At 37.4% G+C, this 24,717-nt stretch overlaps 1 protein-coding gene and 1 long non-coding RNA gene across 4 annotated transcripts in view; one reads left to right on the forward strand and one right to left on the reverse strand.

Annotated features, from left to right (window-relative positions):
• Positions 1-24,717, reverse strand: part of LOC145992201 (uncharacterized) — a 223,757-nt gene that overhangs the window by 183,304 nt on the left and 15,736 nt on the right. The gene's annotated exons all lie outside the window — the stretch shown is intronic.
• LOC145992199 (alpha-tocopherol transfer protein-like) overlaps positions 1-24,717 on the forward strand; it is a 52,058-nt gene that overhangs the window by 2,078 nt on the left and 25,263 nt on the right. The window contains exons 1-2 of one of the 3 annotated variants that reach the window (XM_083128526.1): positions 9,279-9,300; positions 22,918-23,093. In XM_083128526.1, the coding sequence (XP_082984652.1) occupies positions 22,949-23,093 (145 nt within the window). In that variant the 5' untranslated portion in view covers positions 9,279-9,300; positions 22,918-22,948. Of the gene's footprint in view, positions 1-9,278; positions 9,301-19,989; positions 20,135-22,917; positions 23,094-24,717 lie in introns of those variants that run through there. The other 2 variants (XM_083128525.1, XM_083128524.1) reach the window with 2 other exon arrangements.

Raw genomic sequence — 24,717 nt, forward strand, 5'->3', positions numbered from 1 at the left:
ATTTCCGTCTCAATAACGTCGCAACGATGAGACTGAATGATAATGAGAGAACTATTCATGAAATGGTCGGGACTCGAACACGGAGCTTCCTGCAGCGACATTGTGTGTAGACCAATCAATGCACTCGGGCATAATAATTACTATTGCTACTCTTATAATTGACACAGTCACGTCAAAACTAAGGTAATAACCAACATTTTTGTTATTTGTTACCATGGGCGTAACTTTGGCCTTATTTTGAGGGGGGCAGAATCAAACTGGGCCTAATTTTGAGGGGGCAGAATCAGACTTACGGTCTAGTTTTGAGGAGGTAGGATCAAACCTGGGACTTAAATTTTGGGTAAAAAAAGGTAAAGTGCTCCCCTGTGTATAGCACCACGCCATGAAGGCGTATAGAGGGTGTGGGGGTAACGCCCCACACTTTCTTGATCCGGTCATGAGTGGGGGTGATGTGATCAGCATCACGCCCCTGACCGTCTTTACCCCCCAGGGTTTCCCCCAAATTAAATTTTGGGGAAGATTTTTTTTGATTGATTGATTGAGTTGGTGTTTTAAGTCCACTTTATGCACAGTAAGGCTGATCGGGACAGGACCTACAGTCTAAAGTGGGATCCGAACCACTATGTGCCTCCACCGGGTATCAAACCCGGGCCACCTTGATTACAAGGCGACGACGCTACCACTGCGCCAGAGACTAAAAAAGTTTTCCATACCATAAAACCAGCATCCAGGATTATTAACTAAATAACTTTGACGTTTGCGAAAAGGTCGAAAGCATATATATTACTCTTCATTACTTTGATCTTGGGGGGGAAAGTGCCCCCCTTTCCCCCGCCAAGTTAGGCCAATGTTTGTTACTACAGAAATTTGTCTTCATACACCTAATTCATTCCGATAATTTGCATTGGGTTGATTTAGAATGTGTGCTATTGAAACGGTTTCCTCGCTTAACCCTTTAATATATATAATTTATAATTTTTTTAAACAATGTAGACAAATAAGCCCTTATCCTCACTTACTTCCCTAATAACGACATGAAAACGAATAGTGAAAATAATATAGAACACTGAAAAGTATCATATTGGAGATGAAACAAATTATTATGACATACTTTGATAACAGTTATTGATTCGAGGATGGTTTGAGAGAATAATGATGACACCTGCCTAAGAGAGATCTGCTTGTAAATCTGCACATTAATACTCCAGAAACTCATAGATACGTTGCAGATATGACATTGCTATACAAGATCATAAATGGAAACTTAAGATGCAGCATCCCACTCCACAATCTCTCACTCAGAGTCCCTAGACATAAAACACGGAGCAAGGAAACTTTCCACACTACAACTCCCAGGATCTCACTCATACAACGTTCACTATTCCATACCCAATTAGTTCAATATCATCTCAAGCCAAATAGATATATTCACTTCATATTCATTTTTTATCACCAATATAGAAAAAATTGTAAATAATGCTTTTGTGGAACTGATCTGGTTACCTTGGTATTGTTTTTGCTTGTTTATCTTTGTTTATTTTATGTTTTTAATCTTTGTCTATTGTTTTACTGTTGCTTTTTTCTGGTTTAAAATGGCTTCTGCTGTACTGGAAATTTCAATAAATTTGTTCTCTTAAGCGCGGATACTTTATTTGTAAATAAAATAACAATGTAAATTATTGGGTGAGCTCAAGCCCCACGAGCCCATATAAGTTGGCGCCACTGATTTTATATACACTTTTTGCGTATATGTACAACTCTCGACAGAACGAAGGCATAACACTTGATTATAGTTCGCCAAAATGTTTCTTGTGGATGTTTCGCAATAATCTTCTTTCGTTTGAAATGTTGTGGCTTTGTTAATGACCTTGAATGCAGCTTCAGAACACTTTGAAGCCATAATTACTGCATACGGTTCTGCTGCGTCAATGCTTACATTGCTGCAAACAGCCATCAACCTCAAATGTGTTTCCACTTTCGTTGAAGATCCCACGCTGAAGATTTCTCAATACCCAGTTGACGCTCGGTGTGAACTTAGGTCAAAGGGTACAGTTTCACGTTAACAGGGTGATTCAAGCCTAGGGACGCTAGAATTTGGGGCGGCAAAGTTGTCCCATTGCAACTCGGCCCACTGTGCCTCCCCGATGGCGCTGTGTTAGCGTCGTCGCCTTGTAATCAAAGGGTTCAGGGTTAGAAACCCGGTGGAGGCACATGGCACAGTGGTTCGGATCCCACTTTAAACTGTAGGCCCAGTCCCGATTAGTCTTTCTGTGCATAAAGTGGACTTAAAACAACAATTCAATTAACCAATCAATCAACTTGGCCTACGCAGACTGGACAAATGACTGTCTATTTCCGCTATCCTAAAAACATACATGTTATTAAAGGATTAACGACCATTACATAATTACACTCGTTAATGAAATTTTAAATATTAGTATTTTAAAATATAAATTTATGGTGTACACAACTGTAATTTATAATCATTATATCTCTCATTATAATGATATATATAATATAATCATTGTAATAATAATTATCTATCCTAATTGTTGAATTATACTACATAAAACACAAAAGTTTCTGAAGCATTGGGCGGAGGCTTCAATTGCGTAAGAAGCAATTTCCTTTAATAGGCTTACGTTTGACAGAATTCTAAACATATATAAATTTTCAGATTTTGGAAAGATACAGCGGTTTTTCGGAAGGAGAGGAAAGTTTGAAAACGGCTTCTCTAGTTGATTTATTTTCATAAGCGTAGTATGGACACATCAGTTCATAGGCATTTTTTTACCCGTCGTCCAATACGGGGATAAGCCCCATCACTAAAACAAAGTTGACGACAGACGCCTACCAAAAAAATAAAACATCTTCGTCAAAAACTTCCTTACTCAATTCTTAAAACTAATTCATTCATTCATGACTTAACAAGAACTACTATAACTGCATTACAAGACATAAGCGATATTCTCCATGTTAATTAATAACATCACTTCTTAAGATATAATGCTTTGGTTAGTATACTGCTTAATTTAAAGCAGGTGCATCATTTGGAACAAAAATATATCGAATCCGCATTTCTAACTTCATGTCACAGGAAAATTTTACTTTAACAAGTTACATTTGCACTGAAGATAAAATCCACTTAATTATCGTTATGAGTTACTAAAATATATTTACCCCAAGAAAACGTGGGCGGGGGGGGGGGGGGGTGAGTTATTTGAAAGAAAAACCGTATTATGTTATTGCCCTGAGCTTAAGAATTTCTAGCTAGGTTTCTGTAATGTCTCGCGAAACAGAACCGGGTCATGCGGCTGGAGCATGTTATTTGGTTTGCCAAGGTTGAATTGTCTATCTTTATCTTAAGTTGTGGAACAACTTGTGTTAAATACTCAAATTGTGTTATATAAACCCACTCACAAACACTATTTATATGCATATTTACATAATTTAACTTACTACATTTAACCAATCAATGTGCTAGCTTTAAGTTTTTTCGAAAATCGAACACTTAAAAAAATATGGACAGTTTAACATGGTATTTCATTCAAATAAACATAATTTATTATGTATTGAAGTAAAATATTTTGTGGAAATTATGATGAACGATTTTAGGAGCGGTCTTGAGTGATGAGCACCCCTGTTTATGGAGGAGGGGCAGATCAAGTGTGTTCAGTAAAGCCGAGAGAAAAGTTATTTTCGGTAGACACGCTGTCGTAATTAAATACTCTGTGCGGATTACAATGTGGTTTGAGGGCACGAATGATATGATTTTTGGGGTGGGGGACACATTATATGATTTGGGGGGGCGCATGACATGATTTTGGGGGGCGCATGACATGATTTTGGGGGGATGGACACCCCTGCACAGAGGGACAAACACAGGAGAACACGACTCCACAAGACGCCAGAGCCTCGTTGGCCCGCAAGAAGCAGTTACCGGGGTGTAGCGAAAGGTCCAAGACTGGATTTTGTAAAATATATTTGTTGCTTTCATGAAATGCACATTTAAGATTAGCCATTTCGTCCCTATTTACAATAACGTTTGATGTATATTTGGTTAGAGTGAGATTATTTCCGTAACAGCTCTGGCCGTTCTGCGCTTGCACCTTGGGAGCGAGTCATAACTCCCGACGCCTCCAATCAAGAAGTGATCCGCTGACGTCATCTCTACTCTGCGCCTATAGCTAACGCTATTGCTCACGCTGTACACTGCTTGTAGTCTCGCTGGCTAGACTCGCGCAGTCAGCTGGAGATGTTCCGAATTCACTCGGACTCTAATATCAAACCAGTGTTCTGGAGTTGTGATTTTTTATTGTTAATAGAACATAAATTATAAAGATACAAAGATTCTGTAACAAGATCAGCCGACCTGCAAATAGTAGTAAGTCTATAATTTTCCACTGAATAATCACCAATTACAATAATATTACACATTACGTGGACTGACGTTGTAAAAAGTATTTGCCCGAAAAAAATGTGACAATAACCGTAGACACATTATGTAAAATATCCGTCCTGGCAGTTTCAGCCCACAATCATCTGTTTCTTTTTCATACATCACTGTATTGGTAAGATTGACTAAACTACATTTTAACATAGAGACCATGAATATGTTACTTAGTTTCAATTTCCCTGCGTCTTTCACTGCACTGTCCATACTTGAGGGCCACTACCACAGACAAATTACGGTTATACGTGTACTACTGCGGCTTGAGCGTATAGAGTTCGTTTACCTGTTCGAGCGTTATTCTCTCCAGCGAAGCTGCTCTAAACTCCGTGCGCTATCTAGCGTCGTGCGTGCGAACTATTTGGCACTCGAGCGAAATCCTCTCGCTGCAGCGCTCTAGTACACACTGATTTACACCGTCACGGCTTCTGGATTCATCTGTAGAAATCGTCGCTTGTAATGATTACAATTTTTTTGCAATCATTACAAAATATTTCCTAAGAACGATATCTCGTATCAGTCACTATTATAAAATTTATTATGGACTATATGAAGAAACAAAAACTCGTAAATGTATTCCTGTGTGTTATCACAAATTTATAGGTTTTCTTATGTTTGTTGCTAACGTAAAAGAAACATTAGCAACAACCATTACTATTTCTTGTAACAACATGTCAAGGTCTTTTGAAGGTGATCTTTATTTCGTAGAGTTATTAAGCAAAAGCATCAAACATGTGAAAAATATAACTAAAGAAAATACCCTTCCGAAATAATATGACACGCTATTGGTTCCAGGAGCATATCAAAAATACCTTTTCTCAATAGTTCCGACACCTAGATAGTGATAAGGACTTTTCTGTAAAGTTTAATGGTACCTTATGTAATGCAACCGAAGTATAAAAGCTTGAGGCTTGAAGAAACAAAATTCACAAAAAGATAACAGTTTGTTTCTCAAAGCCGATACTGAATACACCATAATGGCTTTCTAACAATTAATGCTTGGTTTATTATTGGTTCAAGGAGAGGTGATCAGTTGCATTACATAAAGAAATTCAAACATAATTGTAGTTGGAAGATGCTGTTACGCAATACATCTGGTCTGTCCGCATTTTTTTGTAGTTTATATCGTGCTTCTTGTTTTTTGTTTTGTTTTTGTTATTACTGCGTTCGGTGTGGAGAACGTGAACGTATCGTTAACTCGCATTGGTCATTCCTGCATTTTCATTAAGGCAATTAATATAATTATTATTTTGGGATATTCAGTATGATAGAACAGGGTCACTGAAAGTGGAAGGAAATCAGATCATCTGAAAGGTCAGAAAATCAAATAGAAAGTTGAAAATGTAAAATAACGAATCATGCTCCTAAACAAGTTAGACCTGCATTGACGATCATTATTCGTGGTTCATGAATATGAATTAACAATCTGTTCCTAAGAGAGATATTAGACTGACAATACCTATCTATAGATTTCTATGGTGGTTCCACGGATACCCTTTAAATACTTGTTGTTTAAGGCTTGGTTGGGCCTTTGGCCAACAAGGATAGCTGTCTTTGAATTTTCTTTTCCTTTCAAAAAACCGCTTTGATATTCCAAAATCTCCTTAGAATTCCTTCTAGAACATTAACATGGATCTTCATGTGATTTGCTTTCGCTCTTAGATATTTTCAAAAGTTTCGTGGCTGCTACGTAAGTCTATTAAACTATTGATACTATCTAGACAACAGCGAAAAGTAGGTTAGGTGTAGGTAAAAACCGATCGATGTTAAGGTTGAATCGCGAGTGCTGGTGGATTCATGACCGTAGACTGCCATAACTGCCAAATAAGGTTTCAAGCTGTAGAATTCCCTTCCCCCAATCCGAGAAGCGTGTTTCCCGCCAAGAGGGAACATTATCACTATTTTCTGAAGGTTAAAAGGAGCGGGCAGGGCACTGCTGCTGGATTAACTTCCAAAGGAACATTTACCGCAGCACATGTGCAATGCCATACCTGCTATTAATGAATATGACTTTGGACTTATCGAAGGCGCCCCTTTAAAAATGTTTGGAAGGTATGATGTCGTCATGAGTGCAGCGGATGACGTTTTAGATTACAATGAAGTTGTTTGAATATCGCTGGAGCAAATTTGTTGCCAAGGAACCACGTTTGATTCTGCAACCATTCACTTCAGGCTCAGAACCTTTTGGACGACCCTCGTAAATTCTGACCTTCAATGACTTCCACGTTTTCTCTAATTACTGAACACGAGCGCCATCACCTTGAATCGGTCACCTTATATTTTACTACATTATTTTTATAGTTCCTCAAACCATTTAAGTATGATCTTTCCCACTGACCTTTCAAATGATACAGGAAAGAGAGATGTTTCATAATAACCCTCATCAGCAACAACATTCTTGCGAAGCAAATTGATTGTTCATTTTCTCACTTAACACTAATTACAACAAGAAATGCAAAAGGAATTTAAAGTTACATAAAACCACATGATGTCACTTGACAGTATTGATTATATTATTAATACTGACGAATGATATAACAAGATTTATAGTTGTAATTCAAATATGATGAAGTATTATGTCAGGATTGTACGTTTGTTTACAATAACAATCTGTATGGTGAAATAATTATGATTAAGTTATTTCTGACGGTTCTCTAATCAAAACTTATTTATTCTGTCCCAGGGGCGTCGCTACAGGTTTTGGTTCTGGTGGGCTCAATATTTTCATGCGGGCCCAAATTTTTGGGAGGGGGTATGCATAAGTCGTTTAATCTGAATTGTACTCCTCAAATAATAATTTGAGTGTCTAAAATGCTGCCATTCAAATATAGTTTTTAGTAAGTAAACGCAGAGATCTATTGCCAACATTATCTCCCTATCTAAAATAATCCAAACCTATCGTAAACCTATTACACTTCATTTAGACAATAGTTACCTCACCCGATCTGTACTCTTGGAGAACATTTAAGGGGTGGAAATGTTTAAAATTAGTGCAAAACTTTGGAGTTGAGGCTTCAGCTTATGTTCCTGAATTGTACACCCAACGGCGGAAGAAACAGTAGGCGAATTGTCCACCACCATTTTCATTCGGTCTGAATTACACTATATATGATGACAATGAATTGAAACAATGACTTCAATAAGCAAAGAACAATGCCTGCTTCAAACCAACATAGTTTCATTTTAAAACAACACAGGCTGTAGAATAAAAAAGTAATGAAAATAGCGGTGGACAATTTGCCTACCATTATCTTTGCTGTTGACTGTACAGGTTCTAAAAATCCTGTTAGAACTATCTTAAAAGTAGGCCTAATATTTGTAAAAAAAATCAAATTATTTTGTGCATGCTTGTTTTTTCATCGGCAGTTCAAGATTATGGAAGTTGTACAGTGGGATCCGTAAGTATTGCTCAGAAAATTCTCCATAACTATTTTCGTTGTTTTTTTATCCCTCCTAAGTATTTTTAAGTACTGTATTTTTACGTAAACTGGTACATATGTTGTAAGCAGATTGTTTGGTGTTTTGTGTCAGTTCTTGAAGCTCTCATTGCGTAAAACAAAGAGGGTAAGCGTGGTGATGGACAATTTGCTTGGTAATACTTATGAATCCCACTGTACTTTAAAAATTAATAACTATGTGACATTCTGATTTACAAAGCCTGAACAAGAATAATGCCTATGTAAGGATGTGTAAGAATGATACGGAAAAGCGAGCGCGGAAGTCACTAGCGCCACCAAACGGTAGGAAGGTAACTTTAAGTCAGAGTAGCTAGTAGTCTGTGCGCCGACATGTAACTTACAAAATGATTTGCTAAATTTAATCAATTTACATCGTCGAGGCGCACCCACGAATTTTATATGGGTGGAGGGGGCAAAGGGTATAGCCAAATGAAAGAAATACAAAAGTAAAAAAAGAAAACACATTGGTTCTTATCCTCAAGCGACAACTTTGGTGGAGGATGTATTGAAAGTCCTACAAAAGGGTGCAACGATTGATAAATGGTGCTGTTCCGTTCCAAACAGTGATTCCTGTTATTTGAAAATGTTACAATGATGAGAAATTTTCCATTATAAAATTGTTAAAAAAAAGAAGATAATAAATATTCTGTATAACATGATGGCCCAAAGGGAGATTTCTGACTCCCTTAACTTTTCTAAAACGCTTAAAGTTTAAAAATGGGGTGTAAAGAGATGAGTCAGGTTAAAAGTGTGCAAGGACGTAAAGGGCCCTCACATGACATACACAAGACACTAAAAATGTAAGGTTAGATTAAAAACTTCCTTTGAAACAATGGAAAAGAACATTTCTTGATTAAAACACTATCATCATCTCCCAACATGGACGATAAATCGTTGGTAAGATTAAAACTCTAGTTTCCGGACGGTAAAATCAATGTGCTGAACACTAAAGAAATAACATTACATACACGATACGAAATCACTGTGTTTGACCTGTAACCTATTTGATGTTATTCATCCTCATCGTCGCGATTAACTTAAAAGATGTAGAAAAGCGGCGTTAAATATGTACTAAGACAAAAGGCAACCTTCTTAGTGTACGTTGTCGAGAAATGCATCGCTGTATTCAAGGTCAATGCGGGCGCGAAGATTTTTCAGAGGTAATGACATGTTTGGACATGACATCATGCCGCCTCCGCAGCCCCGCAAAAAAAGAGTCAAATAATTTTTTCTCTATGCCGGAATTCCTACATTTGTTTTCCCACGTTTTCATTATTAACGTTTTTGTTTAAACGAAGACACTGTTTAAAACGACTTGAGAAGGAATTGAATTAACAGATGCAGCCGACGTTTCATCGAAAGCTGGCACAAGCAGCACATTCGTCTATACAGGTGAATAATTTTGCATATCCTAACTTTTTCTAGTATCGTAGCGAAACTTGTAAATGCTACATTGATTCATTATTCCAATGGCCCTCGCCACTCTCCGGTGAGTTTCTGGCCAGGTTTATCACTAGCCTCCTTTTCTTTCTTTATATCTTTCCATCCTCTTTTCTAGACCTAAACCTAGATATTGCTTTAATTTTGACCAGCACAAACACACAGTGAGTTGATAAAGTAACTATTCTTCGCTTCTTCGAGGCCCTTCGATTTCATTGCATTTGTTGTCATTTAGCGCTGGTTTTCCTCCAACTTTGACTAATCGCGACGATGGGGATGACGATATGGTGAAATCGATGGTAGGACATTCACAGAGAACACCCATGTCCGGGATTCGAACCCAGAATCCCTGGCTCGTAGCGAGCTGTGCTAACCACTCCGCCACGGAAGCTGACTCGAGGGTCTTCTAAAAGGCTTCCTATGAGTTAAAGATATATAATATGTGCGGAATGGGAGTGTGGTTACATGTAAACACTTTTCTATCTGCTGCGTAGCAATTGTGAGGTTTGAATAATTCTAGCAACATGCTGTTCAGAAATTTTGGGTTTTGTGAGAACATAGTGATGTTGGTAGTGAATTGTCAACGTGTGGAGCCAAAGGTCTGTTTGGTTCTGGTAGAAGATACATTGGAATATAATTTATTCTGTTCATGCTCTTCAGTCTCTACCGAACATATACAGTTCTAGTGTCGATCCCTGACACAGGGTGTACCACACTCGACACCTGAAATCATAGTCTCATTTGCTTCACACTTGTAGGAAAATCCCATGATATGCTAATTTACAATCAGTGAAAGCGAGGGAGGTTTGGAAATTTGGAAACAGCCATTCTTTTTCGGTGGTTCCGAAAGGGAAGAGAAATTTCGGTCTCGTCTCGAAATTTGAGACTAAACTTATTTGTCCGATACTCTCAATATGGATAGTGAAGTGAAGAGTTCGATATGTGACTATTGTATACGATCATTATCAGAGCTATTGTTTTCTGACATTCGTTTCGGCTTTACGATTTTGTTTTCAACTGCTACGTATCGCATGCAGCTTCTGTATTTTTCTATACCTTCTTTGGTTAATTTGTGTCGAATTTCAACCTGTTGGGCAAATCGCCGCAATGAGTATGAACAGATGAAATGGATGACTGGACAAGCACAATGCTACATCCATGCATTGGCTATGGCTTGAACAGCACGTGAAGAAGACCTCGCCGCCGTGGAAGCTGTTTAGAGATTAACACGAGACAGGCACGAAAGGTATTCTACTTTTCCGACGTTCACACTCTCCACAAGGTCCTTATTTGTAATGATCCAATTAGTGTGCTTCAAAGTCCGTAACCTTTTCACTTTAAGGCAAGGACGTATTTAAGGGGGGCAAGGGTCCGGAACCCCCTTCCTCACGAAAAGACTTACCAAGTGCTAAAATGAAATAATGAAAATGTACTTTTTATAATTTGTTGTAGTGTAATCGATGGTTATTAACTTCCTATGATCTTCGAAGACAAGGATTATTATATTGCGATCATACTGTTTGGAAGGACAGTACCAAAGAAGATTTATGCACACTACTAGTCATGAAAATGTGCATAAAATATTACTCAGGAACATTCTCTTTTTATTATTCAAATATATTCAATTCTTTATCTATTTGTCATTAATTTCCTTGCTTTTATATACAAATTTGGCGATCTTAAGTTCACGCAAACTACAGAATACATATTAAATATAGGTTGTTACATTCATATTCTTATACTATCTTTTTAAGTATTTTATCATGTAAAAGAATACAATATTAATAAATGTACATTAATATTTAATGTAATTATAATTTAACATTATTATTATTATTATTTTAATTCTGGGACATTTGGTTCGGACCCTCCCCCCGAATAATATTTCTAGATACGTGCCTGTTTTAAGGTAAAGGTTTTAGATAAGAGGATCTTCCTCCTATACTTTGAAGGGTGCAAAATATCCATTATGTGCAGCCAATCCAAAATAATAATAATAACCCATTCACTGATTCTAAATGCGAATTTTTCATGCGATATTTGTGGATGAATCAAGATAACCAATTTTTTGGCTTCTCCTAGTATGTTTACTGTTGGTTTCAGCAAAGATGGTCATATCAAGTTTCAAATCATGTACTTTTCAAGTCTTGTGCATATTGTGTGGGATGGTGCTTCATTCATTTCTAAGTGATCTCGAAACTTCTCTACACACGCACAGTTCTCTTGTTGGTTTTAACACGTGCGTATTTTCCTAATGACACCCTACGCAACCTTTGCACGCTGCATAAACAAGCGAGCTCCTTTCACTGTGGTCATCGACTCTCTCGCCGGAAGGAAGCCAAGATAAACACGCCATGTTCTTTCTAGGCCACTCGACAAGAGCAGAAGCATTCTGCGTCCACTCGCTCCGAAGATGACACGCCTTAATCTTCAGCCCGAATCGAAGGTGAAATCGTGTGTGTCTCGGACACGGGAGGGTTACCGGAAGAAAGACATGGGAACGCTTTCGTTTCAACGTTTCGCAACAGCATTATCCACCTCCTGCGGATGTGGATTATTTTCTTTAAAGAAAAGAGAGTCGCTTGTTCCGGCACCAATATCAATGTGGCAACGAAGGTTGTTAAAGGTCCAGCAATTTTAGATGCATTCAATTCCGGTCCAGAAGAGAAAATCAGTAAGAGTAAATGGGTTCTGAACCGTAAAGAACCTTTTTATCTGTAAAGGATTTCACTTCGATCCAGGAACCTTTTATTCCGAACCAATTACAATACTGCCCATGAACTTTTTCCCCGGATCAATTTAAATGCGGTCCATGAACTTTTTCCCCGGATCAATTTAAATACGATCCATGAACTTTTTCCCCGGATCAATTTAAATACGGTCCATGAAGATTTTCCCCGGATCAATTTAAATACGGTCCATGAACTTTTTCCCCGGATCAATTTAAATACGGTCCATGAAGATTTTCCCCGGATCAATTTAAATACGGTCCATGAACTTTTCCCCCGGATCAATTTAAATACTGCCCATAAACTTTTTCCCCGGATCAATTTAAATACTGCCCATGAACTTTTTCCCCGGATCAATTTAAATACTGCCCATGAACTTTTTCCCCGGATCAATTTAAATACGGTCCATGAACTTTTTCCCCGGATCAATTTAAATACTGCCCATGAACTTTTTCCCCGGATCAATTTAAATACTGCCCATGAACTTTTTCCCCGGATCAATTTAAATACTGCCCATGAACTTTTTCCCCGGATCAATTTAAATACGGTCCATGAAGATTTTGCCGGATCAATTTAAATACGGTCCACGATCCTATTTTCCGGATGAATTTTAATACGGTACAGGAACCTTTCTTTCCGGATGAATTTAAATCCGGTCCAAGTTCCGTATTGAAATGAAACAATACGCAACTTGAACCGAGTTTAAATTGTGCGAAAAATAAAAGATTCCGGTCCTGTTGCAGAACTCAATAGGACCCAATAAAACTTTAGGTTCCTGGACCTTTAACAAGCCCAGTGGTAACGTTCATTGTGCAGTGTTGCCAAGTCCAAACGTATATCTTCGCTCCCAAAGTTTAATTGGCCATTTTCGTCCATGACTTTTATAAAAATATATTGATGCACCGATTTGGCAACAACGCAAATTCTAACAGCCACCTAGTTACGCGAACTTAACAGAAGTGTAAATTTGAACAAATGGGTCAACTTTCAAAGTAGAGAATAAAACCCGTGGTGATGGATCCACCATAAATGTATACAAGGGAGTCAAATGTCCTTGTAACTAATAACTTATTTCATTGGCAATTTATTATATTTTCGTTGTAATATCTTAGAGAAAACTCATCTAGACTCAATACACCAGGCGAATGAATATCAAGGACAACTGTCTATTTTTTACATTTAATACAGGTAATATACTGAAATTTCTACAACGATTTGCCAATATTCTATCCAAACCAATCAGCATAATCTTTAACAAATGTTTTTTTTCCGATGGTGTGTTTCCTCTTGCATGGAAGTAAGCAATATAGTTCCTATACTCAAACACGGAAACAAAACTCACGTTACCTCTTATCGTCCGATTTCCTTACTTCCTGCACTTGCAGTGCTAGCCGAAAAAATAATTTCCAATCGTATCCTTGCGCATGCTACTCCGTTCCTCTCTCCCACCCAACACGGTTTTCTTCCTGTGACACAAACCTTGTTTGTTTGCTCACCAACGCGGTTAACTGCCTGAGTGCCAAGCAAGACATGGATGTCGTTTACTTAGATTTTTCTAAAGCCTTTGACTCTGTCCCTCATACACAACTCATCCATAAACTTTCAAACAGATTCAACATTCACGGACCCCTTCTTAAATTACTCTCATCTTACTTGCACAATAGAAAGCAAAAGGTTATCATATCTGGTTGCTCTTCGCCATGGCTCCCTGAAGTTTCCCGTGTGCCTCAAGGAAGTTCTCTAGGGCCCTTGTGTTTCACTCTTTTCATGGACGATATTCATGAATATATTTCTCCCGAATGCTCAATATTATTGTATGCTGATGACTGTAAGTTATTTAGAAACATCGCTTCAGTTCAAGACACATGTTCCATGCAAGACAATCTCGCACAATTTGAACGCTGGTGCCAAGACTGGAATCTGAAAATAGATCCTGAGAAATCTGTTTTTATGTGGTTTACCCTTAAATCCAATTTTACAGCACCATCCTATAGATTATGCAACAAAATCATCCCGTTCGTACAACAGCACAAAGATCTTAGAAGTAATTTTCGACAGTAAACTCACTTTCAGCCACCATATAGATTACATAACTTCCAGAGCCATGAAAACCCTTGGGCTAATTTACAGATATCACACATGTTTCTGTCCTCAAAACTTACTTTACAACGTGCGTTGTACCTATTCTTGAATATGGTTCATGTATTTGGTCAATGACCTATGATAGCAATATAAACAGAACAAACAAAGTGGTAAATTTCTTCATCAGAATAGTCAAACAAACGTAGATGTCCAGCCCTTGCAAACTTTTCCAAACATGAAATTCTATCCACTCTTCAAATTCACGATCCTTCCCTTCGCCGTCAAGTTTCAGATCTAACATTTATTTTCAAAATCATGAATGGACAACTTTTCACTAACGAACTCTTGCCACATCTTCACATCCGGATCCCACGTACCAACAGCAAATGCAACAACTTCTTTTACACAAAAGCCTCAAGGCTATCCCTAGAACAAAGGTCATTCCTCTATAGGCTACAAACAAGGTACAATACACTAATTGATCCTCCAGGCTTCCATCTAAGCAGGCTTTCAGAAATGCGTGCATCAAGGAGCTGAAGAGAAATTAATATTTATTACTTCCTAGTTATTGTTTTTATTTTTTATTCTTGTTACATATGTGTGCGTGCTTCTCATTTGTTAATTTCCATTTTTCTCTCTGTATATATCCTGATATGAAATGTATTCAGGATTTCTGTATTCAGTATTCAGGATTTCTCAAATACAAAAAAAATATAAAATAAAAAAATACACTTAATAATGTATATTCTATGTACATTTTTATTAACTTTTACACACGGCAGTCAAGAAAAATATTTTAAAATTAAGGGGAACTTTTAGTCATAAAAATCACACCATCTAAATTTTGGAATTTCGAAAATGGTCGTTGAACAATTTATTTTTTGGATTAAGTGAAATTCTGTAGTCGTCCCTGTATTTTACACTATTTTCTGATGCATTGCATTTTTCGCTTAGGTTATTCTGATGAAATAATAGGCGTTAAGTGAAATGTTATCGGCTATAAAAATAACGATTTCTTTCTTTTCTAATTTGACTGGTTGATTTGGTTTATTTTACTTCGCTTTTCTACCACTTTTGGCTAATCGCGAAGATGAGGAAGAATGAGGATATGAGGAAATTGATTAAGGAACACTCAGAAAATACAGCCATGCCCAGGCCGGGATTCGAACCCGTGCAACCTGGTGTCGTAGCGCTCTGTGCTAACCACTCCGCCACGGAGGTCAGCTTTTCTCCTTTGAAATGAACGATACAACTTTTCAGCTGGGTCGACTGGCTAGTTCCATCCCTCTTTCCCGGCGCCCGTTTCTATAGGGGTTAAGGGGAAATGCCCCTCCCCCAAATGTCTTAAAATTAATAAATTTTCAATCACTGAAAGAGTGAATAGTGTTCGCCTCCAATGTACAGATTAAACTAGTAATCTTCCATGAGCTAAGTGGGTGATAGCTAAGTACAGAAATCATTCGCATATTTCAGAATAGGTCGGTAATCTGCTTGTGATCCATCCATATTCGACACCGAAGAGATGTAAAGCAAATAATATCCGTTGCCTTCTTTCAAAAGGCCTCTTCCCAACTTTGTTCACTTTATGCACAGACTAATAGCAACTGGACATGCAGTTTGAAGTGGGACCCGAACCATTGTGCCTCCACAATGGTTCAAACTCAGGATATCTTAATTTCAAGGCGATAGCGTTACCTAGACGTCATAGGGACGTCAGAATCTTCCCAGCATTTGCCTGAAAACCTGAGAAAAAACAGTTCAGTAAATGTGGAAGTCTCATTATTGTTGCAACTTAACCGGACTCGCTTACGTATTTAAGAAATCAGACACGAAGAAATGTTTTATTACACTTTTACCTGGTTCTACTACTTTCGACGGAAGGAAAAATTGTTAGCTGTGAACAGGCCAGGATACAGAGTATAATATTTCAACTTGAAACATGTTTCCCATTATTACGCTTTTTTGTTATCAATTGCTCAAAATTACCAAAACACATTGTGTAATGCACTATGTAACAGGAAACAAATAATTGTTTAAACAATTCCGTAAAAAAAACTAACGAGAAACCACTTATTTATTAAATTCCCATTCATTAATACTTTTAATCACAAAGGTAATATGTTGAGATTCACTGCGAATATGTTGTACTAAAGCTGGATGTGGTGTAGCTTGCCCAGTCTGTGGCACTCTTAGCAGTTCGTCCCGGGCCAATGCCTTCTTATAACAAGGCCTGTTCATACTCTGTTTAAATGCAACGTCATCATTGGTAGGCTATGATACACGATATCACCAAATAGGTATATAATTTTAATATTTACATGTAAATATAATTATATTTTACATATAACATAGCATTTATAATTATATAGTATTTTTAATTATATAGGAATCTAATCAAAAACAAAGACTGACATTATATAAATTGTTTTCGAAATTAATGTATTTGGTGCATACGGCCATTTTTCACCCTTCAAAGTGTATGAGAATAAATCCTCTTATCTAAAACCAGGGTGGATAAATATATATATTTTTTTAAATTGATTTTTTAATTTTTTTAAGAGCACGCTTAAAATTGCTTGTATGCTTTTGGCACCAAAAATATGTTTCTTTAATAACATTTGAACAGTTTGATTAGGCTAAAGCAAATAAGAAATATTATTTAAATATATATTTTTATGTTTCTGATACTGTATTATGGACCTACTATGGAAATGTTTGTTGAATGTCTTAATGAAATTATAATAATTTCAGTAACTTTTATTCTAGTGAAAATAAAACATTCTGTATGTACTATATAATTGTAACTTAAAATATTTTTTATAGTCTTTGTAGATGAATTTTGGAAATCTTTAAAAATTATACTTTGCAAAATATCAGCTATCATGTTTATTTATACAGTTTAGTGATAATGATACTATTTACGGTTTAATACGATTAGTATTTTGTATATTATTCTACACAAAATGTTTTCTATTTTTGCCTATAAACATTATTGAATTTTAAATCAAGATAAATTTAAGTGTGTTTACAGTTTAAATAATACATTTCCTTTCCTATGAGCTTCACCCCATCAGTACATATATTTTCTTTTCTGTCCTTTCTTAGAGCCTAATAAACACTATTAAATGATTACGAGATTAATGTACTTTCACCAAAAGAAATTCTGACATCCACAAAATCCTTATGTACATTATTCTGTAAATTATATCTTTAAAGCGATGTACATCAGTGATTTTTTTAAAAAAAAAATCACCTGAGTTAAATCAATCCACCTTCTCTAAAACCCTTACCGTAAAAGTTAAAAAAGGGTGTGTAAAGCCCTTCTTGATAGAGATTAAAAGTGCAATGTTGTAAAGGGACCTGCACAGGACTCAAACTTCCTCAGAAACAGTGTATGAGCCCGGATTTTTAAAAAAATGCTAAAAACATGTGTTGAAACCAGGGTTGTTTAAGGTCCATGAATTTTAAATAAATTCAATTCCGGTCCAGGAGAGAAAATCAGCTAGAGTAAATCGGTTCTGGACCGTAAAGAACATTTTTATCTGTAAAGTATTTCATTTCGGTCCAGGAACTCTTTTTCCGGATCAATTTAAATACGGTCCAGGATTCTTTTTCGTCTCAATTTAAATACGGTCCAGGATTCTTTTTCCGGATCAATTTAAATACGATCCAGGAACCTATTTTTCAATTAAACAAAACGCAAATTGGACCGAATTTAAATTATGCGAGAAAAAAGGTTCCGGTCCTGCAGCGGAACCCAATAGAACCTATTAGAATTTATGAGTTTCTGGACCTTTAACAACACTGGTTGAAACACTGTCACCATTTCCCAAAATGAATAATGGTGGGAAGATTAAAACTTTGTCCGAGAAGCAGTTGTAGAGAGTCTCTTTCTTTCATCTGTAATGCACATGCAGCAGTTTGCCAAGACCTGATCTTCCACAACGAAATCAATTACGTCATAAGGCGTACTACACATGTTTCACGCTGATCCAGCAACCTCCACGAGCCTGTTTCCGCGTGCCAGGAGCAATTCCGGAAAGAACCTGTGGTACAACTTACAACTTTCTACAGCTCTTCCTTTTTTGTTCCTTTTTGTAAAAAAGACTTTCACTACATCCCTTTATCTCCCAAACGAGTATTTCACAAGAAACAACAATATGGACGAACGGAATCTGATATCACATCGTACCCATAAGAACGTGACGTAATCAGTCAGTTCTGAAAACATTTGTTTTCATATTGGGGGAAAACAGCCTTGTATCCTGCAATTTCAAATTCATTTCCCCGATTCTGGTGCAAACTTTCACTTCTTGTACAAGCAATAATAGTGTCCCTTTATTGGGAAAGGAAGATATTAATCAAAAGGTGCCAATACAAATGGTTCCATAACAACAAATAAACTTGTATGTAACTTGTAAAGAGACAAAGGATTATTGCCTGATTACGGTATACTAACCATGACACTTCTATACAATCAGGCCAGGGTCTTGTCCAGACAGCATGCATTGTCAATTATTTACGTGTAACTTGCTTTAAAGATTATATCAGTTGTTTTAGAGGGGAACACATACGTATAAAGCCTAGTCCGCACACGATTCGAAAATGTCAGATATTTCAGCTAAAAATGCAATAGAAGCTGACCCGTTTTTAGGCTAATTTACCAAATTAAAATATTTGGGGCCCACGAAAAGTAGTCATACTCCACGTAAATAACAAAATAAATCAATTTGGAAATTATTATTGTTTTTAATTGCGTTAATGCGTGAACATAAACATTAGCCTTGTCACTGTGAAGGACTTTTAATTCAATGGAAGCGTCACACTGTAAATTGTTCGCGACAACCATTCATAATGCACAGCTCTTCATGGATGTATCCGATTAAAATAATGTGCAATGGCATGCGAACGCCTCTCCATAGACGTCACTTTGATCTCGATGCATTACCGAAGCGCTAAACAAATTTTAAGGCATTTTTCTAACACCTCGAAAAGGAGCAAATTGGTACAAGAATTCAGTCATAACTTTTTACTGGTTAAAGATACGTCGCAAAAACCTTCACCATTGCATTTCTCGTGAAATTCTAGCCCATTTTGATATGTCGCACGACCCCCTTCCCATTTAAAAGTCTGAAGTTGAATTCAAGATGGCGGACATCAAGATGGCCGCCGACCGTGTGGGTGGCGTCAATGTGGTTCCCCCTTGGCCTGATAACGATTGGTCATCACCATTTCCATGTTGCGCGCTGCAGTGGCCTTGTACTGGGGGTGGTAAGTGACTTATTGAGCCACCCTGTACAATCTGACACATAATTTTCCCTAAAAATGAACATTGCTTTATTTGCGATTCATGAGTGATAATCTCAGATTTTGTCAGGATCTGATTGAGAGTAAGAGGGAAAAAAATATTACAACACTATGACAATATACCTGTTATTGTCGAAAGCAATGTGGGAGGCTATTAAGGGTTACATGTTAGAGTTATTTATGGAATTAATTTGTTTACAATAGACCTACCTGTCCATGACATTTTATAATTGTTTAACTTGTTAATGTCAAAAATGTCAGATCAACTTTTTTTTTCAAATTCTTTCATTAAAATACTTAAAATAGTTGATGTTACAAAACACGCACATATTCTACACGAACAATTTTCCCAGAGGCGGTTATTAGCAGCTCGTAATCGCAACAAAACCTCCAATATGTTCGAGTTACGTCACACAAATAACAAGTTATGCAGATAAAGAAATGCCTTTCCAAGGCCTACCCCAACAAAACATCTTACTCCACTTCCACATAAGATGTCCGCGCGCTCAAGATAGGGCAGTCACTCCAGCGCCTTTCTCCGTGGCAGAAAGAACACCAGCGCACTCTATTGTTCCGGTTCGAAACCAGTTGGACGTGAAACTTGTGTACTGAAGAAATTGAAGTGTCTGCTACAGATCTGCAGAAACACTGCCTGAAGTTAATTCAAGGTAAATTATGCATTTGCCGTTTCGAATCGTGTAATAATACGTCTTTGCGAGTAATATTACCTAGGTATATTGAATTTCAACGTTGGAGCACTATTACACGAGAGCTTAAAATGTTAACTTGTCAATTCTGAGAGTATATCGAGGTTAATGGAGATTCCCGCCTTTTGTACGTTGCATGAAATTTTTAAAAATCAGTCAAGAGTGCAGTTTTGGATCTTAGAGAACGAAACCCATAGGTGTTTTAGAGGAATATTTGGGCTACTATTTGACAATAAGAGCTTGTAAATATGGTACCTTGTTCAGGATGGCCGGGTTGTAGTAGAAAGGAATGTGTTATCTCGCTAACTGCCTTCAATATGAAGATTTCCGGCTGACATTCTTACGACGAGTGCTAATCCACATTTGCTTTATGCAAAAATAAGCTAATCGAGACTGGACCTACAGTTTAAAGTTGTATCCGAACCACTATGTGCATACAGCGGGTATCAAACCCGGGTAGCCGTGATTATAAAGCGACAACTCCACAGGAGAAGCTCAAACCACATTGTTCTGATAAGGAGAGGTTAGGAGTTGGGAAATTGAGGACGGCACTTCGTGTAGTGGCAGAATACTCAACCCCAGTGAATCCGCAGCCCGGTAATTTCGTTTCATAAAAGTCGATGCTCCGATCCCAACAATCTTACTCGTAAACATCTTTCTACTTTATTTAAACTTTATGCATTAATAAATATGTATCCCTTGAGATTTATTAATATATAAATTAGGCGAAATCATGGAGAATATTAGTTCGATTATGTATACGCTTGTTTACAAATATAAAATTTGGATTAAATTAGTTGACACCTACTGAATCTAATGGAATCTTTTAGTTTCGCCGGGCCAATATCATTAAATTAATATGGGTAAGTGCTGATTTTCACTGCATTTTCCATTTCGGACACAGAAAATTCAAATTCATCAGAATATTTCCACTTCAATATATTTGATAATAAAAATGGCTTCGCACACTGAATTGATCGTGGTGCCTGTTCGTCAACCTCCAAATTTGGAGGCAGGAAGCAACGCGCTCCTCGGTTACATTGTTTGATCGCTCACCAAGATTTCAATCGCAGTGGAAACTCGAGCGAAAGGTTATATTTCCAGGTGGTTGCGAGGAGCTTGACACGGTCGTGCCAGAGTGAACCATATGATATTATGAATAGTCATAAGAATATATTTATCTCAATACAAATTGAGAATGAGCAACATGAGACTATATATTGGTATACGCGTGATACCTCCCAGGGCACGGGAAAACATTAAGATTTGCAGTAAATAGACAAAAAAACCACAGAACTTACGTTTTAACATATGAATTCAGAATCTATTTATCTTGATTATGCAATTTAAAAAGAACCAAAGTTGTACATCATAACGAAACTCACCAAAAGAAATCACAGTAACAGCACAATATTTCTCTCATGCACTTCCATTAATCTTGTCCCTTCCATCCAAGATTCATATCTATCAGGCGGGATGGTGTACTTCAACAGTCTGTTCATACGTCCGGGAAGGACATGTCAAGCTCCAGGTACTGATATGCGAAGGTACTAGTGCGCACTAGCCAGCCCTTTCCGTAAAGGTTCAAAGTTTCGATATCCGACTGCCAAGTAACCCGATAGTAGCGTATCAGTTGCACGTGCCGAAGGTTCTTGGTTCGATTCCAATAAATACTTTAATTATTTTCTGGGGAAAATACTTAAGAGCCAGAAACTTCGCTTCAAAACTTTAAAGAGCTTTTTCTAGGAAAGGACTGGCACTTGTGCGCGCTAGAACCTTGGCATATCAATACATATAGGGTACCCTACCACTACAGTAAGTCACGTCCCAAACTCAATTTCCAGAGCTGTAGCTTCTCCTTGTGAATGAACAACACGTTTCAAACGGCAGATTTTGGAAAATACTGTTGGGGTATCACAGTTTACAGGCGTTCAGCATTACAAAAGTTTGTTTCTGCAGGTGTCGAAACATACAGCAGTCAATGCTAAGCTACGATTACCCCCACTACTTGGCGATTGTAAGAGATGGGTGAAAATATTATTCAGTGCTGTGACAAAATTTTAAAATGCGGTTTCATTAACCACTGAGATATTAAAGTAAAAAAAAAGTGCTTCCCTGTGCTTTTCACTACGCCATTAAGGCGTATAAGGGGTGTGGAGTTAAGGCCCCACACTTTCTTGATCACGGCCGAAGTTGGGGGTAATGTGATCAGCACCACGCCCCTGGCCGCCTTTACCCCCCGGTTTCCTCCAGGTACCCACTTAATACGACCCTGGGTGGGCGCCGGAGCCGCTTGAACAGGTGAAAAAAAAAATCCCGGTTCTCACCGGCCGGGGATCGAACCCGGGTCCCTCACATCAGACGCCCTAACGACTGAGCTACCGCGGCTACTCAGGGCCGGATTGAGACGAAATTGGGCCTAATGCTTGAAATCTTCGGTGAACAATAAACACAACGACGTTATAGTTACGTCACAGCGCAAAGAATAATAGTAACTGTATAATAAGTAACGCTGTGTCTAGGCGTCCGAAATTGAGGCTCCAAATTTCATTCTAAAATCTATTTTCAGTTAAATATAGCAAAAGAAAACTGTTCAGCTTTCGGAAAATTCTCGTCTGTTTTCATCTGGGCCTATTTCAGGAATGGGCCTAATGCTCCAGCATCAATAGCACCCACCTTAATCCGGCCCTGGCTACTATCACTGAAATATTACTCAATTTAATGTCGAATATTTTGTGTTTCAGTGAGGGAGACATTCTGCGGAAGAACTGAAAAATGGAGAAGAGCCCAGTGATTGCAGAAAACGATAAGGACAACGATTGGTTGAAAAATTTCAACGAAGACACCCAGGCGGTACAGCGAGATGTCAGACACATTAAAGACTGGTTGGAAAAACAACCCCATCTGCCATCAGAAATAGGTAAGGACTTCACGGATTCACAACTCAAACAGACTAAAATATTTTTTAACATGGTTCAGAGTCTGAGGAAGAACTCGCTATAAGGTTGAAACGTCACGTTTATAGTGTGTTTTTGTACAATAAGTTCTGCCTTGTCAGCATTGAGTGTTTTATTAAACATATAAGCAAGGCTTAATACTGTTACTATTGGACAATTTTATAAAGTTGTAATGACGAAGAAACACCAAAAGATCATGCGAGTCTTTCCTACGACAGCGTTGATTAGCTTTATGGCAACATAAACAACCCACATAGTCCAATCTAATCACATCATACCTTTACAACAGCATTTGTTGGCATTCACACAGACTCAAAAATGCAACTACTATTTCAATCGTACAATGACTTTTACTAACGCATAAAATTACTGCACGTAATAATTCAGTGCTGATGTAACTGTTAACCCTACAACTGATTGCAACATAATTATACGCGCTAATTTCGATCATCCAGTCTCAGTAATTTGTGTACGTTTATTTGGAGGTGCGGTAAAAGTGGTTAGAGTGTAAAATATCCGATAAACAAACTGCCTTATTCCTAATTTGTTCAGAGATCAATTGAGGAACGCATGCTTATCGTGATTAACATTCCGCAATGATTGTCTTAAAAGAGCCTGTCAGGCAACTTTTTGTTGAACATATTATCGTTAACCATGCAATCATTATCATACGTTTGCTTTCAACTTTCAGAAAGATCTACATTTCTTTCTAAGTGCACGGCTTGTAGAATTTGCATGTGTACAAAATAACCAAAGTTTGACAGATTTAGGATAGTGGACAGGGCTTTCGTTTCCTCGGAATGTGACCTACAAACCACAACTTTCGATCAATATTTTTTGTCACACCTACTATACGTAGCACGATACTACAAAATTACAAGTTATTGTTGATACTTCAAGAGTTACGAGGTTTTGAAGATGTTTCATTCTGTGATTAGGAACACGTGTCATCAAGTTAATAGGCGTTACAACCAATCACTCGTTTAGTACAGTTTGTCTCTTCAATCCCACTTTATGCTTATGTAAGCTGTTTGAAGTGCACAGTACGTGAACCGAGAGTCAAACCTTAGGATCCATTGTTTACGAGGCAACAATGTTAACCTCTACGCTGTAGGGGGACACTCACAATTGATCTTGGATAAATTACGAAACGTATAAAACACTATAGTTGTTTATCCGCACTTAATTGGTGGAATAAGAACTGAAGCTAAAGTTTAAAGTGGAATCCTCCTAACCACTACGTGCCTTCATCGGGAATCGATCCAAGGATCCCTTGGTTACAAGGCAACGCTATTCCAAAATTGGTCTAATATTAATACCAGGGCTGAGACGATTCCATTTTTAGAAGATTCTTGAAATTTGTAATAATTAAAAGTCGTTCAAAACATTGATTCATATTAGTGTTTAAGTATCCCACTCCAATTTTATGCATCAATGTGCCAAGATTACATCATAATATTAAATTAATATTTTAAATTAAAGTAATTACTATAATACAAAGGTGAAGTTTTCTCACATAAAATTGGTGCATAAAATATAAATAATAGTTATTAAGCGGGGGAGGTTCAGCTTATGGCTACTCTGTAA

Source organism: Lepisma saccharinum, chromosome 9, assembly GCF_977018435.1.
Source record: "Lepisma saccharinum chromosome 9, izLepSacc3.1, whole genome shotgun sequence".
In the NCBI taxonomy this organism is placed as follows: Eukaryota; Metazoa; Arthropoda; class Insecta; order Zygentoma; family Lepismatidae; genus Lepisma; species Lepisma saccharinum.